This window comes from Mustela lutreola, chromosome 12 (assembly GCF_030435805.1).
Source record: "Mustela lutreola isolate mMusLut2 chromosome 12, mMusLut2.pri, whole genome shotgun sequence".
In the NCBI taxonomy this organism is placed as follows: domain Eukaryota; kingdom Metazoa; phylum Chordata; class Mammalia; order Carnivora; family Mustelidae; genus Mustela; species Mustela lutreola.
Window position 1 is genome coordinate 10,027,173 of NC_081301.1, and position 27,389 is coordinate 10,054,561.

At 54.0% G+C, this 27,389-nt stretch overlaps 1 protein-coding gene across 1 annotated transcript; it reads right to left on the reverse strand.

Moving 5' to 3' along the window:
- Positions 1–1,482: 1,482 nt before the first annotated feature.
- Positions 1,483–24,626, reverse strand: OLFML2A (olfactomedin like 2A). The gene is made up of 8 exons (XM_059142047.1): positions 24,374–24,626; positions 16,673–16,936; positions 10,969–11,076; positions 9,235–9,444; positions 7,181–7,430; positions 4,771–5,001; positions 2,548–2,733; positions 1,483–2,101 (listed from the first exon to the last, which is right to left on the reverse strand). The coding sequence occupies exons 1-8, from the start codon at positions 24,494–24,496 to the stop codon at positions 1,497–1,499; spliced, it is 1,977 nt and encodes a 658-aa protein (XP_058998030.1). The 5' UTR covers positions 24,497–24,626; the 3' UTR covers positions 1,483–1,496.
- Between the last annotated feature and the right edge of the window lie 2,763 nt (positions 24,627–27,389).

Genomic DNA, 27,389 nt, shown 5'->3' on the forward strand with positions numbered 1-27,389 from the left:
GCTTCTTTCTCCTTTGGGGAAACAGGGAGTTGGCTTGAAGGTCTATGTCCAGTGGGCTGTCTGGGTCTGAGGCTCGGGGAGCCACCAGCAGTGCCAGCAGAGACAGCCCGCCTGTGCATCCTCAGCCCCAAGGCCTGGGCTCAGGGTGGTCCTGGCACCAGTAACTCTGAACCCTGGAAAACCCCAGTCCATACTCCGGCTTCTTCTTCCTTCCCAGCATCCACCCTCTAGGACTTCTGTGCAACCGTAAGGTCCAATGCCTCCCCTGGACCCAACTGTTCAGATCTCAGTCTCCCCAGCAATCCCCCCGATTCCGCAAACCAAAACAAAACAAAACAAACCCTGCCGGGCCATTCCACCAAATGACTGGGTGGGGACTGACAAGGAAGAGGCAATCTGTTCTGTTCTGTCCTGGCACCACCCCAGCCCTGGGTCTAGGGTCTTGCTCATGGCAGACCTGGAGGTATCCCTGAGTACATATAGGTTGTGGGTTCCAAGGTCCAGAAGGAAAGGCCAACATGGACCCCAAGCCCCAGGGCTCTGGGAGTTGCTGAGGAGAGGTCGTGTGGCCCGGGTATGTGGCCAAAGCCAGCACTCAGCGTGGAGAGGGAGCCCCGGGGCCTGGCCCAGCCTCCCACCCTGGTAGAGTCGGGGCTGGCAGGCAGCTGCCTGCGGCCTTCTCAGCTGCTGCTGCAGAAACAAATGACAGCACTGAGGAGGAATACGAGAAAATAAACATGAATGCAGAGGGAGGGGAACTTGGAACAGGGGCCGGTATTTTTCCTCGGGGTGCGGTTTCTGCTCGGTGGCTGGGTGACCATGGAGGTTTGGAATGTGGTTGGACAGAGGGTGAGGTGGGGTGGGGGGTGGCCAAAGGCAAGGAGCAGGGACATTAGCCAAGGGACCTAAAGCCCAGGGCCACCAGCAATTCACCCAGAACGGGGGCGTGGGGTGGTACACGCTTGGGGGCCTCCAACAACACTCATGCGGAGGTCCCTGAGGCCTCTGCTTTTGAATGGTCCCGGGGAAGGGAGACAGAATTGAGAGAACAAGAGAAACTAGAGGGGCAGGGAGAGGCCCGGAGGTGTAGGGAAACATGGTCAGGTCTCCTTCTCTGTAACAAAGGACTGTTGGGAGGGTTTGGCCTGCCTGATCCAAGCTGAGGCTATTTAGGCAAGGGACATGGTCTCTGTGCCTCAGTGTCCTCATCTGTGAAACGGGCTTAATTATCCCTACCTCTGAGGGTGCTACTGGGAGGAATGAATGGGTTTGTGCATGTGAAGCTCTTGGCATAGTGGTCTGCATGGAGAAGGGATTATTAATCCACCGGGTGCCAAGGAAGCTTTATCCTGGCTGCCCCACGTGCCCAGCACCTGCGCTGGGCCTGGACCGAGATAAATATTTGCTGGTGGAACCCCCTGCAGGAGCTGCTGTGGGGGAGCCACGGCCAGGCCCACAACCATGGCCACGCCTCTCCTGTGAGCACGTGTCCCGGCTCAGACCACGAAGTGGAGGGTGTAGGTGAGCTGGTGGCCGTTGTCCCAGGCGTACAGCACGCGCTCCTTGGGGTTGTAGTCGATCTGGGTGGTGAAGGCGTGCTCGTTGAGGAAGGGCAGCTGCGGCTGGGCATCGGTGCCCGTATGCGTGTCGAAGGCGTAGGCCACCTGGCCTTCCTTCCGGTTGTAGGTGTCCACGGCGTACAGGATGCCGCAGACCAGGAAGCAGTTCCCGTAGGAGTTCCGCCGCAGCCGCGTCCTCCACGTGGTCTCCCGGTGCGTGGACAGGTCGCCAGGGTCCAGGCGGCTCAGCACGATCACCTCGGACTGGGCCTCGTCGTGGTCATCCGCGGCGGGGTAGATGACCCACAGGCCGCTCTCGTCCACGGCGAAGTCGATGTCTGAGTGGCCGCGCCACTTCCAGGGCGTCGTGTCCTCGTAGACCACGTCGGGCAGTAGCGCCCAGGAGGCCACGAAGCGTTGCCGCAGGTCGTACTTGATGATGTTCTTGGTGAAGGCGCGGTTGTAGTAGAAGGCGCCCTGGTACACCACGTGGCCCGTGCCGATCCAGTTGTAGGGCAGCTTGTACACGTTACTCCAGCGGCCTGTGTGTGCAAGGCAGCTGCTCACACCGGGGCAGGGCCGGGCCTCCCAGGGTCCCGAGTACCCCAGCAAGCAGGGGATACAGATCAGCCTCTGGGCTCGGAGCTGGGCTGATCATCTTACCACCTGCGGGTCCAACCCCCACCCCCTAAGAGTTGGCAGGTACTGTTAGCATCCCCCTTTGCCAAGGAGGAAACAGGATCAGAGGATTCAAGGTCACCGGGTTATGGAATGGCACAGCGAGGATTTAGACAGCCCCTAGGCTTTGTCTCAGGGCCTTTGCTCGGGCTTTTTGTCTGGACTGCCATTCCCCATCCGATCTGCTTCAGCAGGCCAGGCTGGGAGTCTGGACCACGGGAAAGCACAGGCACAAGAGGGCGCAGTCTCCAAGGGAGACCCTTCTCAGGCCGCCCACCCCCGGCCCTCGTCCCATGCCCGGCTCTCCAACCTTGCTTGAAGTTTTCCAGGTTGCGGAACTCCACCAAACTGTTCCCGTAGTAGTAGTTGGTGACATAGATCCTGTCATCTTTCGCAGCGGGGTCCTTCATCCAGGCTCCCTCGTGGCGCCCGTAGCTGTTGTGCCTCACGGGGGGGTCCACAGCCCGCAGGGTGCCCTCACAGCTCAACTCTCTGCCTGTGGGGAGTGAGGGGTGCAGCATGAGGTCCTCGGCCCCAAAGGCCCTGGAGCCAGAGCAAGTCCTGGGAACATCATCTGGGTCTTACTTTAAACCCCTCCCGATATTTTGTTTGCAACCTTTTTTTTTTTTTTTTTTAAAGATTTTATTCATTTGCTTGAGAGAGAGCACAAGGAAGGGAGAGGGGCAGAGAGAAAGGGAGAAGCAGGCTCCCCACTGAGCAGGGAGCCTGATATAGGATTTGATCCCAGGACCCCTAGACCATGACCTGAGCCAAAGGCAGACACTTAACTGAGTGAGCCACCCAAGCGCCCCATATTTGCAGCCTTTTCCCCACTTTCCTTATGATCAAAGCAATGTCTGATCAATGTAGAAAACAGAACATTCAGCAAAGGAGAATGAGGAAAAGAAAAATAATGAAAAATGTCATTATCCAAAGAAAATTTTAAACATGTTTTGTTTCCTTCTGTTTCTTTTTTTCCTTTGCATATGCAGTCATGCAGATGTACTTTAAAAAAAATCATGATTCTTCTGAATATACAGTTTTATGTATCCTGTTTTTTCCCTCCACTGAGCAATTTCTCACATCATTAAATGGCTTTTAATGATGTGATTTCAAGGCTCTACCAGGCCACCAGACAGCTGTGCCCCAGTCCCCTTGGTGTTAGGCCTTCAGATTATTTCCAGTTTTCTGACATTGGAAATGGGCTGGGGGTGAGAGGCAGGTAAGCGGCAGCTACTGTCCATACCACTGACAGACCCTTTAGGAAAGCTTCCTGGAAGCTGAATGCACTCAGATCCAAGTGGGGAATGGGTTTAACAACACCTGGAGGTAGCAAGATGCCCTCCTGAAAGACGAGCTTGATAATTTTTTTTTTTAAAGATTTTATTTATTTCTTTGACAGACAGAGATCACAAGTAGGCAGAGAGGTAGGCAGAGAGAGGGGAGGAAGCAGGCTCCCTGCTGAGCAGAGAGCCAGATGTGGGGCTGGATCCCAGGACCCTGGGATCATGACCTGAGCCGAAGGCAGAGGCCTCAGCCCACTGAGCCACCCAGGCGTCCCAGATGATTATTTTTTTAAAGATCTTATTTATTTATTTGATAGACAGAGATCACAAGTAGGCAGAGAAGCAGGCAGAGAGAGAGAAAGGGAGGCAGGCTCCCTGCTGAGTAGAGAGCCCAATGTGGGGCTTGATCCCAAGACCCTGAGATCATGACCTGAGCTGAAGGCAGAGGCTTTAACCCACTGAACCACCCAGGCGCCCCTGGGCTTGATGATTTAATGGGAAAGATTTCTACTGAAAGACACACGCCAAAGCTACAAACATAGACATAAAAAGATAAAGAAGTGAAAATAGTTGCCGGATTTGATGATGGGATTCTAGCTGACGTGTTAGGAAGGATTTGTTTAAAATACTACCTGTTGGGGGCACCTGGATGGCTCAGTCTTTAAGCGTCATGATCGCAGGGTCCTGGGATCGAGTCCCATGTCAGGCTCCCTGCTCTGTGGGAAACCTGCTTCTCCCTCTCCCACTCCCCCTGATTGTGTTCCCTCTCTCGCTGTGTTTCTCTCTGTGTCAAATAAATAAATAAAATCTTTGAAAAAAATACTACCTGCTTGACTATTAATGTCCTCAAACTTTCTTTCGTTTTTTAAAGATTTTATTTATTTATTTGAGAGAGAGAGAGAGAGAGAGAGAGAGCAAGCGAGAGAGACAGAGCGAGCAGGGGAAGAAGAAGGAGATGCCCTACCGAGACGGGAGCCTGATGCGGGGCTTGATCTGGGGGCTCCAGGATCATGACCGGAGCCGAAGGCAGTTGCTTAACTGACTGAGCCACCCAGGCGCCCCCCCATCCTCACACTTTTTACAAAGGATCAGACAGTGAAGATTTTAAGCTTCCCAGACCCGTATTCTTTTCTTGCAACCCTTCCAAAATGTAAAACTGTTCTTAGCTCAAGGGCCAGACAAAACCAGGCTGCAGTCTGGGTCTGGCGCATGGGCTGTAGTCTGCGGACCCCGTGACGCTTACTCACCTTGGCTCGGGACATCTGCGTGTGAAGGTGGCTCGGTGGGCTGGGGCCGGATGGTGGGAGTTGGGGTAGGGGTGGTAGCAGGGTCGGAACTGAGAGTGCCAGAGGCCAGGTCTGCTCCCTCTGAGGCCCTGGGCTCAGCCTCATCACGCTCTGCGGAGTTGGGCTCCGGCGGCCTCCCCTCCGCCCTGGACGGCAGCTCTTCCAGCCAGGAAGCACTCTTGAGGGCGTTGTCTGTGGAGAGAGGACTCTGTGCTCACGTCCTGTGCTGCCACCCAGGGTCCTCCTTGGGCCCACCTGGCTCCCAGGTCTGGGGCCATGGCGGAGAGAATGGGGGAGGCCCTGAGGAGGGAAAGGCCTCAAAAAGAGGGTGATGGGGAGGCTTGGTGGTCAACAGATTGGCTCCAAGCCCCCCAGCTGAGTGACCTCAGCCAAGTCCCCTGCCTCGGTGGGCCTCAGCCTCCTCTTCTATGAAACGGCAGTCGTAAGGCCCACCATGTTAGGCTCTTGCTATGATTAGAGGAAAAGGTATACAACATTTGCACAGGTCCTGGCAAGCATGAGGTGCCAAACATGAGCCCCCTTCCCTCCTAAGTGTCAGATACTTTGTCCCGATTCTTTCACACCCCAGATTCAACTCTAGGAGGGAGAGACCCTTGCTCCCGTTTTACAGACTTTCTCCTGGTCCTCTCCTCTGGAACCCAGCCTATCGGTCCTCTCGCACAGCATTTGCCTCTTCAAGCAGGGAGGGACAGATGCAGTCAGCCCCCCATCACCTCTGGCCCTCAGGTCTCCATCTCTCTGTCCCCTCACTCACCTCCTACCTCTGATCGCCAGGGTTTCTGGACCAACCCCCCCTCCCTGGCCAAGGCCTTTGCTGAAAGGATGACTTTTTCAGCTCCCGCGGGACCCGTTGAGGGCCATCTCTGACCTACCCACTTGTCTGGGCTGGGCTGGATGGGGTCTAGGTAAGACGACAGGAAGATTCAATGCCCCACTGCAGGGCACAGAGCTGGGGAGGGCTCTCAGGCAGGTTTGGCAGTCTGCTGGCCTGGGTTCCAGTCCCAGCAACTCGCTGTGAAACCTGGAGCCCGTCTCTTCACCTCTCTGTTTGTTTCCTCACCTGGATCAAGTCCAACAGTGTGTGTGAAAGTACACAGAAAACTGTGATGCCAGGGACAAAGGAAAGGGGATGGTGAGGACCCCGGGGCTGAGGTCCCTTGACGCTGGGACAATTACCTGACTTCCCTCATTTTCTCTCCCTGCCAGCCTTGCTCTTTGCATAGGGTTTAACCGGTCCCATGGTGCGGCAGCCCCTGGGGTTTCTTGGGAATGGGGCACACCCTCTGGAGGGGCCTGGCTTTGGCAGCTGGCCAGGGCCAGGGCCTGGTTCCCACGGGCCTCGCTGGCAGAGCCAGCTGTTTGCAGCTGTTCTTGGGCAGTGCCCAGCCAGGGTTCAGAGGCTCTGTACTGTGGGCAGGCGGAGCTGGCAGGACTCAGAGCCAGCAGCTGCCACCGGGGGATCTGGAAAGAGGCCCCTGAGCCTTGAGAGGCCAAGAATTTAGGGGGGGCTCTTGAAGGAGTCAGGTCCCTCACATTTCCACCTCCTGGCCCCTTGGACATGGGGTGGGCAGAGGGCTTCATGGAAGGAGGTGGTCAACCGGACCCAGGGTGGGTGAGCAGGTTTGGGTCACCTCTCTGGGACACGAGACGAGAGCAGGCATCTGGGGAGGGTCCCAGAGGAAAAATCAGGAGCCACACCAGTGGGGATGGCCCAGAAATTTGGGTGCTCTTGGGAGTTTTGTCTCTTGTGGGTTTTTTTTGGTTAATTACTTGGTTGCCCTTCACTGTGATCCCCCATGAAAAAATACAGAAAAAATACAGGAGTCTGTGGGCTCCTCTTTGGAGAAATAGGAAGTGGGAGGCATCCCTGCCAAGGCCTCTGTGGAAATGAGAGGTGCTCCGAAGGCTCCAGAACATGTCCCAGAACCTGGCCTGGCTCCAGCCCCTGGAGAGTCCCACCCCACCTGTGGCTGCTGCCTGCTCATGGGTCTTTTTTCCTACTGGACTGTGAAGTCTGTGTTAGGCGGAATCTCTGGGAGATACAGCACGTACATAGTGGACCTTCGGCCAAATCTCTAAATGAAGAAGGAAAAGTCCAGTGAGGGCAGAGACCGCTGAAAATACCGGAGAAGAACCTCGTGGCCCTTTGCGTTGATAGAATCATGAACTCCCCAACAACCCCACAAGGGGTACCGTCGCATTGTGTGGTTGAGCGACAGACACCAATAGGTAACCAGCAGACCTGAAATCTGGGGCAGTTTGTAGAGAAGACACCGGGTCCCCTGCTTGGGGTGCAGCCACCCAGCAACAGGCCCCCACACCCCCAAGGGCCAGTTCTCCTCCAACTCACCGGCCACGACCTCGGTTGCCTCCTTCCTGCCCGCCTTATAGTAGGTGATGCCTCGAATCACAGCCTGCTGCTGGGCCAGGGTCCGGGGCTTGGCTGTGGGCTGGGGGAATCTGCCCTTGCCGCCCTCCTTCCTCAGCTTCTCCACCTTCAGCAGCTTCTCCTTAGGAGGTTTTGTGAGGCCCCTGTCTGCCAGGGTCTTCTGAATGTTGCCGTATTTGCTGTTTTCTTTCCCTTTCCCTCCGGCTGTGTCCTGAGCGAGAAGGGAAGATCTCAGACTTGGGGGAGGGGAAAGGGTGTTCAGGAGGTCATGGAGGCTCAGTCTGTCGGTGGGGGGGGCTGGAAGTGGTCATGATGCTTTAGGCCTTAGGTCTCAGGTGCTTTCCTTCCATAGTGGCTACGTCCATGACTGGGGTATGCCTCAGTTTCCCCAGTCAGCTCTCCAGTTCCTTGGCTGAAAGAAGCCCAACCTGATAGGTTAGGTTCCTGTTCCATTTCCAAACCACTGTGTACTCGTCCCCAGGGGGTAGATTATAATGGGTAATTCTCAAAGGAGGGAGCTGCTCACCAGATCAGCTTCCCATCCCTATCTCTCTTGTTCATGGGTCTTTGTGGGCTGGGACAAGGTTTTCAGGCTCCAAGGCAGGGTGACCAAGCCATCTCTATGTGCCTGGAACTTTCCCAGTTTCAGCACTGAAAGTCCTGCATCCTGGGAAACCCTTTAGTCCCAGGCCAACTTGGATGGTTGGTCACCAAGGCCATTTCCCTAAGCGCATGAAGTTTCTAACATTGTAAATTTTATTCTCACTTCCTCTTACATGCTTCTAATGCTGGCTTGGCACAAGAACAAAGGCCCTGTGACATCGCCCACAGTTAGGCAGAATCTCCGGCAGATACAGCAAGTACAGTCTCTAGACCTTCCGTGCGATGGCCCGAACAGCATTCATTCTCGCCCGTGGACTTGACACGGGAATGAGCAGGAAGCCTGCCCTGGGCCAAGGCACCAGGTTTCCTCCATGCTTTATCAGCAGCGAGGCGGTCCTGGCCGCAGACACAGTTGGCCCCATCAGCACAATGTCAGCACAGGGAGGCCGGGAGGTGGAGAGGAAGAGCGCGGCCTTGCCAGTCACACAGCCACGGGTTCCAGTCCCGGCACAGCCCCCCACCTCCCCACGGGCCCTCACCCTACGCTTCCTTATCTGTCCAACAGGCCATGATTGCCCCTTCTTGCAGGTGGCTATGTGATCATGTCTGTGAGGAAGTCAGGTTTCGACTTTAGAAGTCAGATTTAGAGGCTGCTGGGAGTCTCCACTCTAAAACACGAGGCTGCTGTGGGGAACAGAGCAGCTGTGTCCTGCACGAGGGTGACTGGCCTACAGGGCACGGATGGCACTGAAATCGAGTCTGTACCCCCTCACGTGTAGCTATCATAGGAAGGAGCCACTGGACAAGTTGCCCACCTACAGGGGGCTTCTCTTCATTTGCCCAGAGGGACAGCCTTTTCACCAACTGTCTGCCTGGAGGAGGGCCTTTTTCAAATATGTATAAAGGTGTTTTATAGATCTTGGGTGACACCGCCTCGTGTGCCTGCCCACTCTGTGCTGAGCTTGAATATGGAATGTCTGGGTGTCTGCTGCAGGAATTCTGCATCCCAGACTGGGTTGGTGAAGTGGTATCAGTCTGCAGGGTCCCCAAGACATTGCCCCCCGACCCTGAGCAGGCCTGACCCAGCCACACTAGGGGAGGCTAGAAGTGGTCTTGCAGCAGCCAGCCTTGTTGCCCAGGGCCAGGCAGGGAGGGTCATCTCTATGCCTTTGTCTCCGCTGGTTTGGGAATGGGGACCAGAAGGCCACCAGATGCCTTCCTCTCAGCAACAGTGCTCGCTGTACTGCCCGCAGCCCCGCCCCCCACCCTGCCAGGGACTCTCCAGCTGTGCTCTCAGCCCCGTCCTGGAACCCCGAACCTCCATCCAGCTGGCCGTTGGGACGGAGGTCCTGGCACGCCATGTTCCCAAGCCCACCCACCTTCTGGCCCCATCACCAGGGCCACGGCCTCACCTGAGCCTTGCTAGCAGGGCCAGGGGCGGGGTCAGCAGCCGAGACTGGGGCTGCGTCCTTCTGCAGCAGCTGGAGGCCCAGGCTGGACAGTTCCTTCTTGATGCCCATCATGATGGCAGAGTGATTCTCGTAGCGGCTCAGCTGCTCGCTGAGGTGACGCATGCTCTCCTTGACTACCTCGTTCTCCCGGCTCAGGTTCACCTTGACGCTCTGCGGGGGCAGGACTCCAGGGTCTTTCTAGCCCCCTCTAACAGCCGCCACCGCCCCCCACCACCCTGGAGGGGACACCCCAGCTTCTGGCATCACGCTTGGCGGCCCAGTCTCTTGAGCGGGGCCCAAGGGGATAGGGGCAGGGTGGTGGCACCTGTGGCCACGTGCTGCTGAGAGACCACGTGCTGCCGAGAGACCACGTAATTATTAAAATCTTATTTAGTAAGTGAATGAGTGAGGTTTTTCCTTTGGGCAGAGGGAGCCGGTCCCTCCTGGGCGAGGCTGTTTTCTCCATCTCCACCCAGACTTAGCAATAAGCAAAAAAAAAAAAAAAAAAAAATTTTTTTTTTTTTGAGTTATCTCTTAGTGAACAGAAGCAAAGCACAGATAATACAAAACAGAAGATAATTAAAAAATCATTTCTCTGTGGCTACGGAAATCACTTCTGATTTGTTCCAGCCGCAGCAGACATACTCTCCAGATCGTCTGGCTCATGGTTACATGAAGTGAGTTAACATTTCCTAAGATTACAGGAGGACGGGCCAAAGGGGGCTAATTGCAGAGCTAGCGACAGGAGAGCCTAGCATCTCCTAGGTGCACAGAAAATACTGGAGCACCGTGGAAATCCAGCAACTGGTACCCTACTCCTGTGCTGGCAAGGGCCTATCCCCTAGGACACACACACCAAACACTTTCTGGATAATTAAAGCCACTGTGACCCCCAAATTTGGGGAGAGTAAGGGGTTAATCTCCCACCCTGGGGCACAGGATGCCCAGGTGCCCCCTCCCTCTGGAAAGGAAGCTGGGAAAGGAAGCCCCCACACCCGCTCCTGGCAGCTGCGCGTCCCCAGGCTCCCAGCAGCCCAGCAGGGGCCGGATGCAGGAAACAGGCGGAGGCCCGGCTGTGCCAGCAAAGATGCGTGCCAGCAAACCCTGAACCTGCAGCCTGGACCCCCATGATGGCCCAACTCTGTCGCTGTCCTCAGGGGCCAGTCCTGGCCACCTGCCTAGACCTCTAGTTCATTTGTACTGACCAGGAGATGCTCAGCATCTCTGCTTCCAATGCAGGTGGGCCCTGGGCCAGCCATGCTCTCTTAAGCCCTGCCCCAGTGGGCTTGGCCAGTCCTGTGCTTTTATGTGGCATTCTATGTGACCAGTGGCCTTGGAGTTGTGCCATGTGTGAGTCCTGGTCTTGGTGAACTGAGGGCTTGGCAAGTTCCTGCCAGCCCCCTCCACATCTCTTTCAGACAATCAGCTGGTGCCTCAGTTTCACCAGCCAGCCTTCCAGCCTCCTGTAGGCCTGTGAGCCCCAGTCAGATCTCTTTTCCAAAGTCTAGACCTGGAGGCCTGCCTCTCCTTCTCCCAGCTACCTTGCTGAAGTCCAGTTTTCAACAGCCAGCAGGTTAAGGCAGAATGGCCAGGGCCCCTTCTGACACAGCCCCTGTCCCCCGCCCACCTCCGAACCGCGCCCTCCCCCGCCCCATGCTGACCTGCCCTGGCTCCTGGGGAGAGCTCTGCCCTTACCTCTTCCAGCGTGTTCATCTGGGAGGCCACCTTGTGGACATAGGCGTGCACTTTCATCAGGTCCATGCTGTACAAGGTGCCCTCCAGGAGGTCCACCATGGACTGGAGCTGCCCGGGAGAGGGTGAGCGTCAGGGCAAGGGCAGAGACCAGGAATCAGGCACAAAGGCTGCAAAAGGAGCCCCACCACTTGCAATGGCCTATGTGGGCCCTCAGCACCCACTAGACCCAGCTTGGTGATAATCGTCATGGGAAAAGCCACAGATGCCATCTTTTGAGCACTTAGGATGTGGCAGGCGCTGTGTGAGGGGCTGTAATGAGCTGTTTTACTGTGTCCTCAAGACAACTCCACGAGGTGTGTAGTGGACACTGGAGGAGATCAGTCTGGATGCCCTGGGATCCATACCTGATCCCATACCTGGCTTCCATGTTCCTCCTTCTTAACAGCCTGCATCTGTGACTCTCTTCAGGGAGATGCTGTGTCCCCAGACTACCTGGGAGAGTACATCCTGCTGGGGCAGTCCTCCGGCAATGTCTGACAGGGGTGGGCATCCAGAGACCCAGCTCCCTAACCCCAGTGGGGACAGTTGAGCTGTCATTCACACTCCAGCTCCCCCTGGGGCTAAGGCTGATGCCTGGCCTGAGACCCCACCCTATTTGTACCAGCTTCTCTTAGGAACATTTTCATAATAAATCCCTGGAACACGAATCACTTGCCTCAGAGTCGGCACCTAGGGACCGAAACAACTATTTCTTTTAGAGTAATCCCTATGCCTAACGTGGGGCTCGAACTCACAACCTCACGAGACCAAGAGTTGCGTGCTCTACCCACTGAGACAGCCAGGCTGGCTCGTCTGGACATATTTTATCTTCATCTTGTAGAATGGGAAATTGCAGCTTAGGTGAAGTGACTTGTCCAAAAGCACCCAGTTGTTAGATGGGGCCGGCTGCAGAACCCAGATTGTATAAACAGAAACCTCTTTCCTATCATGCTTTACTGTGTTCCTTCCTGTGTTCAGATGGGGAAGCTGAAGCCAGGAGAAGGGGAGGAGCTTGCATAACAAATAGATGGGTGGCAGATGCTGTGTCCTCCTGGCCCAGCCCCCAGCCACCACCCTGCAGCTGCCCCCCCCTTTCCATTCTCATCATGGTTCATGAGAATGGGACCTTCTCTCCAGATGGCCAAGATGCCAGGAGGGTCAAGGAAACCATGGCACAAGGGGCTGGCTGGGAAATCAGCTTACCCTGGCTTCTTGAGAAGGGCAGTTCCTCCTACCCTCTAGCATGCGCCACCCACCCCCACCCCCGCCAGCATGGCCTGGGGTTTGAGCAGCCCAGCGCTCCTGTCTGGCCCCAGGCCAGCTGTTTCCAAAACAGTTTGACTCCCACTCTCCCAGGGGTGTTCAAGCTGTTTTAAGCCAGAGAGCCTTTCTTGGAGTAGACATTAATCTCTAAAATGGAAAAAGGGAGTGGAGAAGTCTCAGGGAAGCAGGAACCTTGAGTCTTGTCTGCTCCCCTGGAACCTTGCTCGGACTCTGAAGACTTACTCTGTACCCCGCAGGCTCTGGGGAGCCCAGTAGGAAAACCATGCACGTAGACTCCTATGTGCTTCAGCTTCCTTCTCGGTGAAACGAGTGCGTAGGGCTGTGGTAAGGAGCAGTAGTGTGGACAGCTCAGCACAGAGTGGGGACACAGCAAGGGCTTCATGGCTATCAACAATCATGGGGGCTAGAGCGGATCCTCCCGGCTTCACTCTGCTCCCTTCGTGGCCACCAAAACCAGCTTTCCAAAGCACAGGTTTGACTTGACTCTGGGTCTCTCCTTTGCTAGATAACTTGTCATGGCTCCCCATTGCTCGTGCGTGACCCTGCACTTCCTAAGCCTGGCATTCGAGCCCCCCATGGTCTGCCCCTGCACCCTCTTTGACCTCAGCAAATGTTGCCTCTGGGCTGGGCACTACGGATAGTGAGGAGTAAGACAGACAGAAGCCTTCAGGGTCCTTCGCTGGCTGTGAAAGAACAGAGAGTAGCCGAGAGGTACCCAGATCATGACTTTGTTGAGGAGCAGATGCGGATTAGTAAACTATGCCAGCAGGGAGTTATGTTGGAGCAGAGCTCTGCAGTAACAACACAGATTAGGCAAAGATGGCAGGAGAAGAGCATTGCAGGCCAAGGGAATAGTTTATGCAAAGAGCTGCAGGTGAGAAGAGACATGGTGTGTTTGGGCCACGCTACTCAAAGTGCGGGCCGCAGACCAGCACCGCTCCAAGCTACAGGTTACTCATCTGTGATAAAAATAATTGCAAAAAGTGAAAGTAGACTTTTAGACTTTTTAGACTTTTTCAGATGCTTTGACAGAGACTTTTTTAAAAAAAGATTTTATTTATTTATTTATTTATTTAAGAGAGAGAGAGAGAGCATGAGCAGGGAAGACAGGGAGAGGGAGAAGCAGACTCCCCACTGAGCGGGCAGCCCTACTCAGGGATCCATCCCAAGACCCCCGGATCATGACCTGAGCTGAAGGCAGACGCTTAAATGACTGAGCCACCCAGGCGCCCGACAGAGAAATTTTTATGTGTTGACTCTAACAGTAAAACAGTGGACTTGTATTTTGCATGTCTGCTTTTGCCTCGTTTTTCTAATAATTCATTTTTATGGCATTTTCCCAAAGTACTGGTTCTTATTTATAAAAAATTAGTCTTTCACCACAGATAGTTCGAGAAGCCCTATATTAGAGGAATTGGCAAGCAACTAGTAGGGCTGGAGCAGAGAGAGGGGAGGGAGCCATCCTGGGCCACATCCACTCCCCTTACTCTCACCAATAATGTCCTCCTTTCTTCTCTGCCTGAGGGACTCCTACTCATCCCTCAAAGCCCCGCTCTAATATTATCTCCTCCTCTGGGTTCCCACAGTCCCTGAGACATCCCTTGGCCCAGCATCAGTGACCAATCTTCGGAGTTAGGAACTGTGTCCCCAAGAGATCGGAGATTCCTCAAGGATGGGGCCATGTCTAGTTCATGTCCAGAAGGAAAAGGAGTAAAGAGGTGAAAAGCATGCACGTGCCACCAACCTCCCCAAGAAGGGGAATCTAGAATCTTCTCCATTCTACTCACAGTCATGTTATCAAGACCAAATCACTCCAAAGCTGGAGTTCTTAGCTTGAGGGAAAGGACTGGGGTAGAAACAAGGGAAAGGTGTAGCATGGCTGTGTGTGCCCCCTCCTCCATGGGCTTCCCTTAACCTTCTCTCCTGGAGGGCTTCCCATAGACGGCCTCCTGCTGAGGGAGGAGGAGCCAAATCTAGTGGGAGGGGCCTCAGCCCTGTCTCATATTGCCTCTGCCCCCTTCTCCTTTTGGGGTTCTCGGGTACCTGCCCCAGTCATATCTTCTCTTCCTCCTATACCACCACCTGATGAGTCAATCCCTCCACTACCCCACTCCAGTCCTATAAGGCTGAATGAATATCACCATGGCTTCTGTGCATTGAAAAGACCCAAGGAACAATGGGCTCCAGGCTAAGAGCTGCCTAGGGACCCCTTCCATGGGCAAGGGGACACAGCAGAGAATTCCTGAGCTCAAATCCCAATGCTACCAGTTTCTTGTTGTGAGATCTTAGGCAAGTCACAAGCCCTCTCTGGGCCTCAGATTCCTCCACAAGTAAAGCTGAAGTTCCCTTGCCAAAGGATTGTAGTAAGGATGAAATTAGCCAGAATTTATGAAAAGAGTTTGCATATCCCTGTGTAAAGTATGCTTACAATTTAGTTATTGAGAGGTGGACTTGAGCAGAAGTTGGATTTGTTCCTACAGCTCAAGATTGATCTATGGCCTCAGCGCCTGGAGTTTGCAGGGCCCTAGCGAGGCCCCAGAGAGACAGTGGAGTCCAGGTTCTGACAAGTTAAGAGGGAACTTGGCCTAAAATTCAACCCTACACCAACTTTAAGAGCTTTGGTATCCAGTTAGTTTTACAAAAATAAAAATGTCTTCTTTAAATGTAACGTCAGACGTTACATTTAAAGAAGACATTTTTAGGGGTGCCTGGGTGGCCCAGTTGGTTAAGCATCTGCCTTTGGCCTCGGGTCATGATCCCAGGGCCAGGGATAGGGCCCTGCATCGCCCTTTCCCTCTGCTTGCTGCTCTGCCTGCTTGTGCTCTCTCTCTGTCGAATAAATTTTTAAAAATCTTAAAAAAAAAAAAAAAGGAAAAAAAAAAGAAAGGAAACATTTTTAGCCAAATGTTGAAGACAATTTTTCACATGTCTTGCATACAGAGGCACTGAGCATTTTTGTTCTAGGACATCTTTTGTATAGGCAACAGCCTCAGAACACAGAGAGAGCGTTTCCCTCGAGAGTAGGGAAGGCATGCTCAGTGCCCATTGTAAAAAAAATTGGGATTCTCTAAGCTTGGGGCTCTGCTCCTGGAAAATACCCCAGTGTGTGTGCAGGTCTTCACTGAGTCACCCCATGGGAACTGGAGCTGGGAGAATTAGCTCAAGAAAATGTAGATTCTCTGGCTGCTGTGAGTAATAAAGTCCTTTGTCTCTGACCCAGGGAGGCTTGTGTCTTCTGCCAGCATCCATGAAATTGGCTGCCAAGTTGTTAGCTTACAAGTAGGGTAACATCTCAGTCAATTTCACAGTTCTTGATACCAAAAAAGGCAAAGCAGATGCTCATATGTTTAGAAGAAATTATAAAAGAAGAAGGTACTCTCAAAAGACACCAAAACTATCTAGTCCATTACAGAAAGAAAGACAGGAGAAAAGTGGTTTAGAACACATGCTTTGGATACAGCAGGATGTGGTTCAAATCCCAGACCCACCAAGCACTGAGCTGGGCGTGTTATGAATGGTGTGAAAGTGCCTGGCTCGCTGTGGGAACAGTGACATAGGCTACATGTGTCTATTCAAGCATGGGCCCTGCAGATGGCCCTGCAGATGGCCTGCATGGGGAGCTGTGCTCCCCAGAGGTGGTGCTTCTTTCTGATCTGCCCATGCTGGTGGCTGGCGGGGGAAGGTAAGCATAAAATTCACTTGAAAGTATGGCATAGATCCAAGGCTACGTGCCATTAGGTGAGAGTTTGGGCCAGTTACCTAACTTCTCTAGACCTCAGTTTTCTTGCCTATGAAACGAGCACAGTGATCCCACATGTCCCAGAATGGTTTGAGAATTTAGAGGAAAACATGCGTAAAAAGAGCTTTGCACAACATCTGGCATGCAGGTGGGGCTTGCACAGGGGACATGTTCTTATTACATTAAAAACAATAATTTAAAATACTGTATTGGGGTGCTGACAGATGAACAGGTTTGGGTAAAATACAGAACACTAAACTGGATGATAAAATATTCTGTGTTTGCTTCTTTTCTGTCTCCCACACAGGAAGGCATGGACTTTGTCTGGTTTCCTCCTATATCCCCAGAACTAGTGCCTGCCTGGCTGGTGGTAGGTGCTCTCTGAACAGAAACCTGTATTTTGCAGATCCGCTAGAGCATGGTGAGCTAGCGGAAGAACGCCGCCTCCACCATTTACTGGCGAATAGTCCGAGCAAGATGTGGCTTCCCCGCAGGAGCCTCTGTTTCCCCACCTGCGAAATGGGATAATGACAGCGCCTCCCCAGGGTGTGGATTTTCCACTGGAAGGACAGCCTGGCACCAGCCCGTGCTAGGATCTCCTCCGGGAGGTGTTCCCTTCCTCCCCTCCCCCAGAAAGCCTACCTTGAGGAGCTCCGGGGCCTGCTTCTTGAGCTTCTCCATCTTCCACTCGTTCTCGCAGGGGTTGAGCGAGGAGGGCGGCGCCGTGCAGGAGCAGCGGCAGTCGGTCCCCGAGCTCACCGTCTCCACCGTATAGTAGTCCTCCACCCGCGCCTGCCCGCTGCGCACTCGGCGGCACGCGTCCTTGCTCAGCGGCCTCATGATGCACTTGCAGCGGCAGTCGGAGCCCTCTGAGGTCATACGCACCTGGTCCATGTCACCAAACACCTACAAGAGGGGCTCAGGTGAGCTGAAGGCCAGTGCTTGCTGGAGAGGAGGAGAGGAGGGGCCAGTGGGGACAGGCAGCAGAACCCGTGCCCCCCCACCCCGCCTTTGTGGGCAGGGTTGCAGGTAGCAGAGGAGCTAGTAGCCCTTTGGAGGAAACAGAGCCCAGTAGCCTTAAGGTAAGAATACCTGAAAATATGAATAGTTGCCTTGAAAATAGTTTGGCTGTTCCTCAGTATGTTAAGTGCAGAATTGGGGTGGCCTGGCTGGCTCAATCAGAGTGTGCAACTCTTGATCTTGGGGTTGTGAGTTTGAGTCCCACTATTGGGTGTAGGGACTTTTAAAAAAATATTTCAGAGATACCTGGCTGGCTCAGATGATAAGAGGATCCGACTCTTCATCTCAGGATTATGAGTTCAAGCTCCACATTGGGCATAGGGCTTACTTAAAAAAAAAAAAAATCTTGGGGGCACCTGGGTGGCTCAGTCAGTTACATGTCTGCTCTCAACTCAGGTCATGATCCCGGGGTCCTGGGATCGAGTTCCACATCCAGCTTCCTGCTCAGTGGGGAGTCTGCTTCTCCCTCTCCCTCTGCACCGCTCCCCCCACTCATGCTCTCTCTCCCTATCAACTAAAGAAATAAAATCTTTGGTTTTTTATTATTTTTATTAACATATAATGTATTATTAGCCCCAGGGGTACAGGTCTGTGAATCATCAGGCTTACACACTTCACAGCACTCACCATAGCACATACCCTCCCCAATGCCCATAACCCAACCACCCTATCCCCACCCCTTACCCCCCAACAGCCCTCAGTTTGTTTTGTGAGATTAAGAGTCTCTTATGGCTTGTCTCCCCCCTGAGAAATAAAATCTTTTCAAAAAATCTTTAAAAAGGGACGCCTGGGTGGCTCAGTTGGTTGGACGACTGCCTTCGGCTCAGGTCATGATCCTGGAGTCCTGGGATCGAGTCCCGCATCGGACTCCCAGCTCCATGGGGAGTCTGCTTCTCTCTCTGACCTTCTCCTCGTTCATGCTCTCTCTCACTGTCTCTCTCTCAAGTAAATAAATAAAATCTTTAAAAAAAAATCTTAAAAAACCCATAGAATTACCAATTATGGTAGGACCTAATAATTCTACTGCTAGGCAGAATTATTCTCCAAAGAACTGAAGACAGGTGTTGAAACAAAAACTCCTATACAGATATTCATAGCAGCGTGATTCACAATAGTCACAAGGTGGAACCAGTCCAAATGTCTATCAGCTGATGGAGAAAGGAAAGCTGGTCTCTCCATACGATGGAATATTACTGAGCCATAAAAAGTACAGACACCTGCTACAACAGGGATGAACCTTGACCACCTGATGCCAAGCAACAGAAGCCAGCCATAAAAGGCCACCTGTTGGATGATTCCATTTATTGGCATCCAGAGGAGGCGGACCCACAGACAGAAGGCAGATTAATGGCTGCCAGGACTTGGGAGGGGGAAAATGGGGAGTGACCGTTTAACGGGCACAGGGGTTTCCTTGTGGAGTGATGACAATGTTCTGGAACTAAGTAGTGTTGATGGTTGCACGACACTGGGAAAGAAGGCCTATGAGAGCTGATAGCCTCTCCACAACCCCTTGTCTTGGTGCCCTTTCCTTCCTTTGGGTCCCTCCACTCTAGCCACAGGACCTTTGCAGCTTTGGGACCCTCGTCCTGAAACCCTTACCCCCTGATACTCCATTGGCCCATTCCCTCATGTTACTTACCCATCACCTCCTCTGAGAAGACTTTCCAGACTACCCGCCTGTCCTTACTCTTTGTCCCCTTATCTAGTGGCTTTGTTTTCTTTATTATACCTATTACCATCTGAAGTTTATTATACCTATTACCATCCGAGTTAGCAGCTGTGAGATGGTGGGCAACTCAACCTTTTCCTGCCACTCTCTGGGCTGGCTCAGCCAGCCTACAGGCCACTCTGGGCTCCAGGCTCTTGGGACACAGCTCTTTGTGGCTCAAGCAACAGACCCCCCAGGCCTCATGGCTATTCAGTTCTCTCTGAATAGGTGAGTTTGTGGCTCAGGTGAGTTTGTGGCTCCTTTGGGCTTTCTGCCAATCCCAGCACCCACAAGTGGCCCAGAGCCCTCTGGGGAAGGGCCATAGGTATTCCCTTTCTTTCTTTCTTTCTTTTTCTAAGATTTTATTTATTTGACAGACAGAGATCACAAGTAGGCAGAGAGGCAGGCATAGAGAGAGGAAGGGAAGCAGGCTCCCTTCCTCTCTGAGCTGAGCAGAGAGCCCGATGCGGGGCTCGATCCCAGGACCCTGAGATCATGACCTGAGCCAAAGGCAGAGGCTTTAACCCACTGAGCCACCCAGGCGCCCCAGTATTCCATTTCTGTTCTGAGCTGTCAGACACCTCTTTGAGCCCCTGAGCTGTTCTGAGCTGTCAGACACCTGTTTGAGCCCCTGAGCCCCTGAGCTGAGTACACTCTGGGCAACTCCTCCGGGCAATCCTCCTTCCCCTGCGAACGCTGACAGCCAGGTGATGGTCCCCCATGTTCCTTAGATCTCGGGCAATGCCTTGAGCTTGCCTTCTCGTCAAGTCTCCGGGGCCCCCTTCCCAGCTCTGCTGCGGACTCCCAGTCACCCCCACCCACCCCCCAGTAGGCAGATGTGGTTGTGTTCTGTGTGGCCAGGCCAGCCTGGACCCACCCGTTACCCTGGCATCCACCCGCCCCGGGGCCTGCAGCCTCCACATCAGACTGCAACATTCCTTCTCTCCTCAGATGAGGTGCGACGTCCTGAGGGGGGCGGCCAAAGCCCTGACACTGGCCAGGAGTCGGCAGAGGGCCTCGGCTCCCAGCCCCAGCTGCCAGGAGCCTAGGCAAGGCCCTTCCTCCGTGATTGCTGGACCTCGTGGTGCTGGACTGGAGGCAGCCAAGCACCATGGCGGCGGGGGGACGGACCATGCCCAGACTCGAGCCCCAGGTCCTCCATTTCCCTGCGCGGCCTCGGCCCCTCTGAGTCTCTGCACCCACCCTTGCAAGATGGGGAGGATATGTCTTTGCCTCGTGAGCCTGTCCTGAGGCTGAAATGAGTCCATCACGCAGAGCAGCCGACACCAAACCTGGCACAGGGTCAGCGCTCTTTCTGTGGTACTTGCTGCCCAGGTAGCCGCCAAAACCCTCCCGCACGTCCGCAAGCCATTTTCTACCTCTCTCCTCTCCTCACAATCCCACCTTAAAGGGGAGAAATCGGAGCGTCAGGGAAGACTAGAGGCTCGCTCAGGGTCACTATGAAGAGCCTGACTCCAAAAATTTGGTTTACTTGCTGTTCCTCCCGTGACCATCCCTGTCACCAGCGGAGGTCTCCTCCAATAGCAACCGAACTGTGACAAAAATGGGGCCTGGGGGGTGGGTCACGGGGGGGGGCAGTAGAGAGCCTGGGGCTCTATCTGCTGGGGCCGGTCCATCCTGCCCTGGGCCCGAGGGCTGGAGCTACTGGGAAGCAGGGAAGTCCCTGCCTCAGCCTCCCAACCCCCGCGCCCCACCTCTCTCTACAGCACACGCTGCTGCCAAAGACCCCCAAAATGTGGATGGCTCGTGCTTAAGAACGTCCTTGCAAGGAAGTCCTACAATGAGATGGCAAGAGGTCATACTTGAGATTTTTCTTAAGAGAGATGGATAAATCTGGCCACAGTGGGAAGAGGGGGGGCTCAAGCTGTGAAATGTTCTAGAAACGAGCAGATCCAAATTGTGTCACCTTGAGGTGGAGTCTTCCCTCTTCTCTCATGGCCTGAGAGCCCCCTGAGCGCCCCCTGAGAGCCCATTTCCATGTCCTCCTGCAGGCAAAGACCTCCCCCAGAGCCCACTGCCAGCTCGACACCTCCCTGGATGGCCCCAATCTGGAGCCACCCAAAGCTGGACCGGCTTCTTTTCTCAACTGATGTCTACCTACCCGCCACCCACCCGAGGCCTCTGAGCCTCTGTTTTACTCCGGACAAGCCATCAGTCATATTCTTCCAATTCTTTATCCTGAACAGCCCCCACCTCTCTCTCCGACTCCCCATTCCACGACCACAGGCCGAGTTTGAACCCCATTAACTGCTTCTAAGGACATAGTACCCTCCTCCCTGCTGGCTTAACCTTCCAAAAGTTCCTCTTTGATGATCGGTGACTCTCTCACTCCACAAACCTCCATGGCTCTCTGTATCTCTGCCGAGTTCTCAACAGGGGGATGTGCCTGGGAATTACCTGGAATGCACTTCAAAAAATGCAGACGCCCTGGCCTTAGTCCACACTTCATAACTCAGGCTCTCAGGTTCCCCAGGCCATTTGGATGCCCACTGAAAGCTGAGCATCCTGGAACCCCAGGATGCTGCAGACTCCTCTATCTGACTGTTTTGACCTTCACTGTTCAAGCGTGTCAGATGGAGGAGGTGCAGCGACCAGCAGCAGCGTTGTGTAAGATTCTGGATTTAAGGGCTGGGCATGGGACTTGGCACACAGGATTTTTCTCAGTACTTTGTTCTAGGTGCCCCGGTCAACGGGACTGTTGGGGCAAGAATTTCCCTGTAGAGAGACCCTGTGGGGCCTGGCCTAGCCCCATGTACAGAAGGACTTTGTGTACAGAAGGACTCTATCACTTGTATTCTCTGTCTTCCCTGAGCCTGTTTTCAATTACACCCACAGGCGGAAACTCCCAGAGTGGAGGCGCAGCAACACCTAAGCCCCCGGGACCAGCCTGGCCTAGAACATCTGATCGAGCCTGCGACGCTGCCGCCTGCTGCCTGGCTTCAGACCCTCCTGCTCCCCTGGCCCAGTTCCCACAAGCCTTGGCCTTCCCTCTGCCCTTGTGGCCCTGGTCAGTGACAGGGATGACCCAAGATCCCCTTCCCACATCTGGATGCATGGAGGAAGTGAGGCACCTTTCACAGATGGGGAAACTGAGGTAGCCATGGGGAATTCTCAGCTGCATTCCAAGGCCATATAGCAGAAAGCAGGTTCCCAGAGGTCTGTGCTGCCACGCCTGGGTTTCATGTGATTCCCTATCTGTCCATCCCAAACTCCGAGCTGGGCAGCCCCTCAGAGATGCCAGGGAAGCTGTGAACCCTCTCCGACTCCCATGCCGGGACAAAGTACTTCCCTAGATGAAAACTCCAAGTCCTGTTTAGGAGAGACCTTGCTATAAACATAAAATTAAAACACACCGAGTGAGGAGCTGCCTGAGACCACAGAGTTCTCTGGTGAGTACTGGGGTTGAGCTGCCCCTGTACCCCTGAAAGTATGGGGCAGGAGGGGGGACTGGACCTCCTAGGAGCAGGAAGCCTAAGGAGAGAGCCAACTTAACCCTTCAGGGCCCTAGATAGATAGATTTCAAGTCCCAGGTTGGCCCTTGAAGGGCTCTCTCCCTCCCCCAAGTTCTCCGCCCCCCCAAATCGGACAGGCTTGGAGAGGAAGGATGGTTATGGGGGAGGGAGAGGGTGATTATGAAAACAGCCCTCCCTGTAGAGCCAGCAGGAGACCGGCTGTGCTGAGGAATGCGGAGTAAATTCACCCATCACTTGATTTTTATTTTTCCCAGCTGGCTGAAGTGGTGTGGGCTGGGAGGTTCTGAAGGAGGCCTGTGCTGTGTCCCCCAGCTGCTTCGTCCTCCAGGCTCTAGGGTGCGCCTCCCTCCCTACCCCACCAGCCCCAGCTTGCCCTGGGACAACTAACACACACACACACACACACACACACACACACACACACATACACACACACACACACACACACACACACACACACACGCAAGCACGCACAACCTAGCAAGTGTTTGGCTGACTCACTACATAAACAGGGTGTTAGGTTTTCTTTGTCTTTGCTTTGTTTTGAGTGCGAGCCCTTCCCCCACAAGCCCTACATGCACTCGGAGGATGCCCAGGACCAAATACTCTTCCCAGCCAGAGGGATGGGAGGGGCAAAGCACTGATTAGGTTACGTGCGGGTTTTGTTTTTTTTGTTTTTTTTTTGCTTGCTGGTCCCCTACCTGAGCCAGGTCAGGGAATCCAAGAAGGTCCTGCATGGAAAGGAAGTGGGCAGACATTGTTTTTCAGATGGGGAAGCTGAAGCCCAGAGGCAGGCCGCGACTTACTTGCCCAGGGTCGCACAACCAAAGAACAACAAAGGGCCAGAACCCGGGTTTTTTGATTCACAAGCTAGCCACCTCTCTCTACACCCTAGTTTCCCACCTGTAAAGTACGACTGATACTGATTCCCTTCTTGTCCTTGGAACACATGGTCAAGACTGCAGCTCCCTTGTTTTCATACCCAGAGCTGGATCTTTAGATGAGGGTCTGCTGGTCCCCAGTGCTCATACTTACCATGTAGCTAGTGGCTTCTACCCTTTGCCTGGCCTCTGGACAGTGCAGCCTCACCTTCTACCCAGGAAAGAGGCTGCAGCGACATCAGGAAAAGTCACTCCTTTGCTCTGCACCAAGAACAGGGTCCCACCCCCTTCCTGCTCCTCATTCATTCCTGGTTCCATCCTTGTCCTTACGGGGTCATTTCCCAGAACACCCTCAAGTGTTCCCTTAGTAAGATTCTGTAATCACAGCATGATTTATCGGGCACCAGGTGTGGTGCTAAACATTTTACAGGCATGATCACCAGATGCAGGAAGTGGGAGCTATTATTATTCTCATATTAAAAAGTGAGGAAACAGAAACTGGGAGCGGTGAAAGGCCCAAGATCACCCAGCCCAGAGGTGGAGGGAGGATTTGAACTCAGGTCTGCTTGACACCACAGCAGATCCTTTTAGCCACAACTGAGAAGACTTCAGGTCCCTTCTGGAAGCACGGTGTCTTCCAGAAGGTGCAACAGATTCCCGGCAGGACTACTAGAGGCCAGGCAAGTGACTAGCCCACTAGGCTCATTGCGTAGGGACTCTGGGTCCCCAGCATGACCGGAAAGCATTGTCTCAGGCTCTGGTGCAAACCTGGGAGTCCCAGGGAGTCCCTGGGAAGCAGTTACGCAGGAGTCTGCCTGACAGTCTCCCATGGAAACTTTGAGCCGGATTTCCAGGCTGCCCCTGCCCAGCGTTCCTGGGAATCCCTTCCCTAGGCTGGGGACTGCATCTCTTGTCTGTGCCCACTCCAAACTCTCGGGCTCCCCTCTTCCTGGCCCTGGTTTTCAGGGCTTATCTCCCCGAACTGGATTAGGTCCCAGAGCCCTTTCCTGAGACCCCCAGGTCCCAAGTACCCCTACCATCTCCAGCACTTCTTGCCCCACGCGCTCCTCTCCCTGGGTCGTGGCCCGAGTGGCTTCCGTGCTGAGCCTGTCGGGTCTACCCTCTACCTGGTCCTCTGCTCCCGGCCCGGACACCCTCCTTGGCCCGCACCCCGGCCACAGCGCCCCCTCGCGCCCGGCTCCCCGCGGAGCTGAGCCCGGGTCAGAGGGCTGCGCGGTACCTTGCTGTCAGCGCGCACCCGGCTCGCGCGCGGCGGCAGTAGCAGCAGGAGCAGCAGCGGCGGCAGCAGGAGCAGGGGCAGTGGCCCGGGCCGGGGCCGGGACAGGAGGGCGGCCGCGGCCATGGCGGGATGGGCACGGTGGGCACGGTGGGCACCGACAGCCGCGTGCGGACGCTGGGAAGCGCGGTCCACACTGCTAGCTCGGTGCGCAGCCAGCAAAGCCCGCGCGGCGCGCCCCCCCGCCCCGCGCCCCCTCCCGCGCCGCCAGGGGCGGAGCTAGGGTGGAGGGGGCAACCCGCCCCGCCCGGGCCTCTGCGGGGCCTCTTCGCCATTGGGCGGCTCTCCGAAGGGCATCCCTGCGAGGACACAAAAAAGGGTCTTGTTCCCGAGTCCCTAGGAGCAGCGCGGCCAATAAGCGGAGCGCGGGGTCCCCCCGCGGGCGGAGGTCCTGCTCTGTGAGATGGGAGACCTTAGGTGTGTCCCTTCACCTCTTTGAGCCTCAGCTTCCTCATCTGTAAAATGGGAGAAATAGTGCTTTCCTTTTGGAGTGGTTGTAAAGTTCAGATGAGTCGTGTTTCCAAGGCAGGCGAGACTTAGAGCTCTCCCAACACTCAGACCCCCCCAGCTCTGCCTTTTTCACGGCTCAGCACTCCCCCCACCCCCACGCCGCCGCTTGTTTCTTTCCTCTTCCCTCCAAAATCCCGCCCGTGGATCCCCAACTCAACTTCAGGAGCTCCTGGCGTTTAAACACCCTTTCTCCACCCCATCCTCGGCAGGGAGAGCTCCATTTCTCCGGTTCCTAGGCTGCAAAACTTTTCAAATGGAGCCGCCTCCTGTCGTCACTCCTCAGGTTCCCAGCCCCTCCCCTCGCTCCGGGGCTCTTCGATCTCACTTGGGAGGTGGCTCGTGGAGGGCCCCCGGAGCTCCTGTACCGCACCCAAGGCGGCACCTCTTTACCCTCCCAGAATCGACGGCTCTGGATCATGCCTCCTTCTTAAACCCTCTCCTCTCTGGGTTTCTTTCTGATTCCCCGAATTATCTTATTATTTTTTTTTCCCCATTCAACAAGTATTTATGGAGTGCCTAGTAAATGCCCTTCCTTACCGCTACTCTCAAGAACTTCCCCCTCGTGCATATCCCCTCCCCTGCACCTTTTCTTCATAGAATTTATCACTCCATGAAACTTTCTAGCTGGTATGTGTGTTTCCTTGCATCCTTTATGCCTTCCCTTGTGGGAGAGACATAAATCAACAGTGCACAGACCTTGCCCACGAGCAGCTAGCTGAGCGGTCTGGCAGCGTGGCCCCAGGACCAGCAGCCTCAGCATCACCTGGGAACTTAGAAATGCAAGTTCTCAGGCCCTAACCCAGATCTCGGGAAGCAAAAACTTTAGGGATGGGGCCCGGCAATCTGTTTTAATAAGTCCTCCAGAGGATTTATAATTTGGAACTACCGGATTAATACAAGGTCTGGTGCTCTTGGACTCTGAACTGTGACAAGTCACGTGTGGCCAGTATTCAGTACAGATTAGCTTCTTTCATGACTAGAGATCAGGGGATGTGTCAAAACCAGGGCTGGATTAGTATAAAACATGAATATGCTGCTTTTTGTGTTTTGTTTTGTTTTAAAATATTTTATTTATTTGAGACAGGGGGTGGGGAAGAGGGAAAAGCAGACCCCCTACTGATATGGGGGTTCGATCCCAGGATTCTGGGATCCTGACCAGAGCCAAAGGCAGAAGTTTAACCGACTTAGCCACCCAGGTACCCCTGGTGTGTGGTCTTATGTGCACAGACTATTTGTGAATGGACACACTATAAACCAGTATGGTGGTTATTGCTCAGGAGGGAAATCAGTTTTGGGGAATCAGAGTAAGGAGAAAGGTTTACTTTTCGTTGAATACTTTTTTTGCATCTGGGAATTTTGTAATGCACGTCTTAGCTATTCAAATAATAGACTAAATGTACTGAAAGCACAGGGGTTCTCTTTCCTAGCCTGGTTCTGGCTCTCTGGTTAGCTTTGGAAGAACAAGTCCACTGTCGCCCCAAACTCTGCCCTCTGCTGGCTGCTCCATAAGAGAGCCCCACGGTCTCTGCTTTCCTTCTTTTCACCATTCTCTCCTGCCCCTCTTTCCCTCAGCAGGCTCCAGTTACAATGGATTCTCTCAGTTCCCCCTTGGCCGTGGGACCTTTGCATATGCTGTTCCTTCCTCCTGAAACTGTCTCTCTGCTCAATCTCACTTACTCCTACTCATTCTTTCCGTCTTATTTCAATGTTCCTTATCCCAGAAAGCCTCCCTGATCATCACCCCCAACCGAAATGAACCCTGTCACACATTCCCGCAGCACCAGGAACTCCTAGGTGTGTTGTCAGTTGTAGAACTTATGTGCACTTGTGGGTTTGTATGGTTATTTGATCTGATTAGTGTCTGACTACACCACCCATGATGGGGCTCAAACCTGCTTTGTTCTTTTCTTCTTTTTTTAAAACCTGCTTTGTTCTTTCTTTCTTTCTTTTTATTTTTTTATTTTTTAAAGATTTTATTTATTTATTTGACAGAGAGAGATCACAAGTAGGCAGAGAGGCAGGCAGAGAGAGAGAGAGGAGGAAGCAGGCTCCCTGACGAGCAGAGAGCCCGATGCGGGACTCGATCCCAGGACCCTGAGATCATGACCTGAGCTGAAGGCAGCGGCTTAACCCACTGAGCCACCCAGGCGCCCATTCTTTCTTTCTTTTTAAAAAGATTTTATTTATTTATTTGACAGACAGAGATCACAAGTAGGCAGAGAGGCAGGCAGGAGAGAGGAGGAAGCAGGCTCCCTGAGGAGCAGAGAGCCCGATGCGGGGCTCGATCCCAGGACCCTGGGATCATGACCTGAGCTGAAGGCAGAGGCTTTAACCCACTGAGCCACCCAGGTGTCCCTAAACCTGCTTTGTTCTTAACTGTCTCCCTGTTTTGTCCTGTTCCTCTGTCTGCCTCTGGCCTCAGGACAACTCCCCTGAAGATCTCTCCATA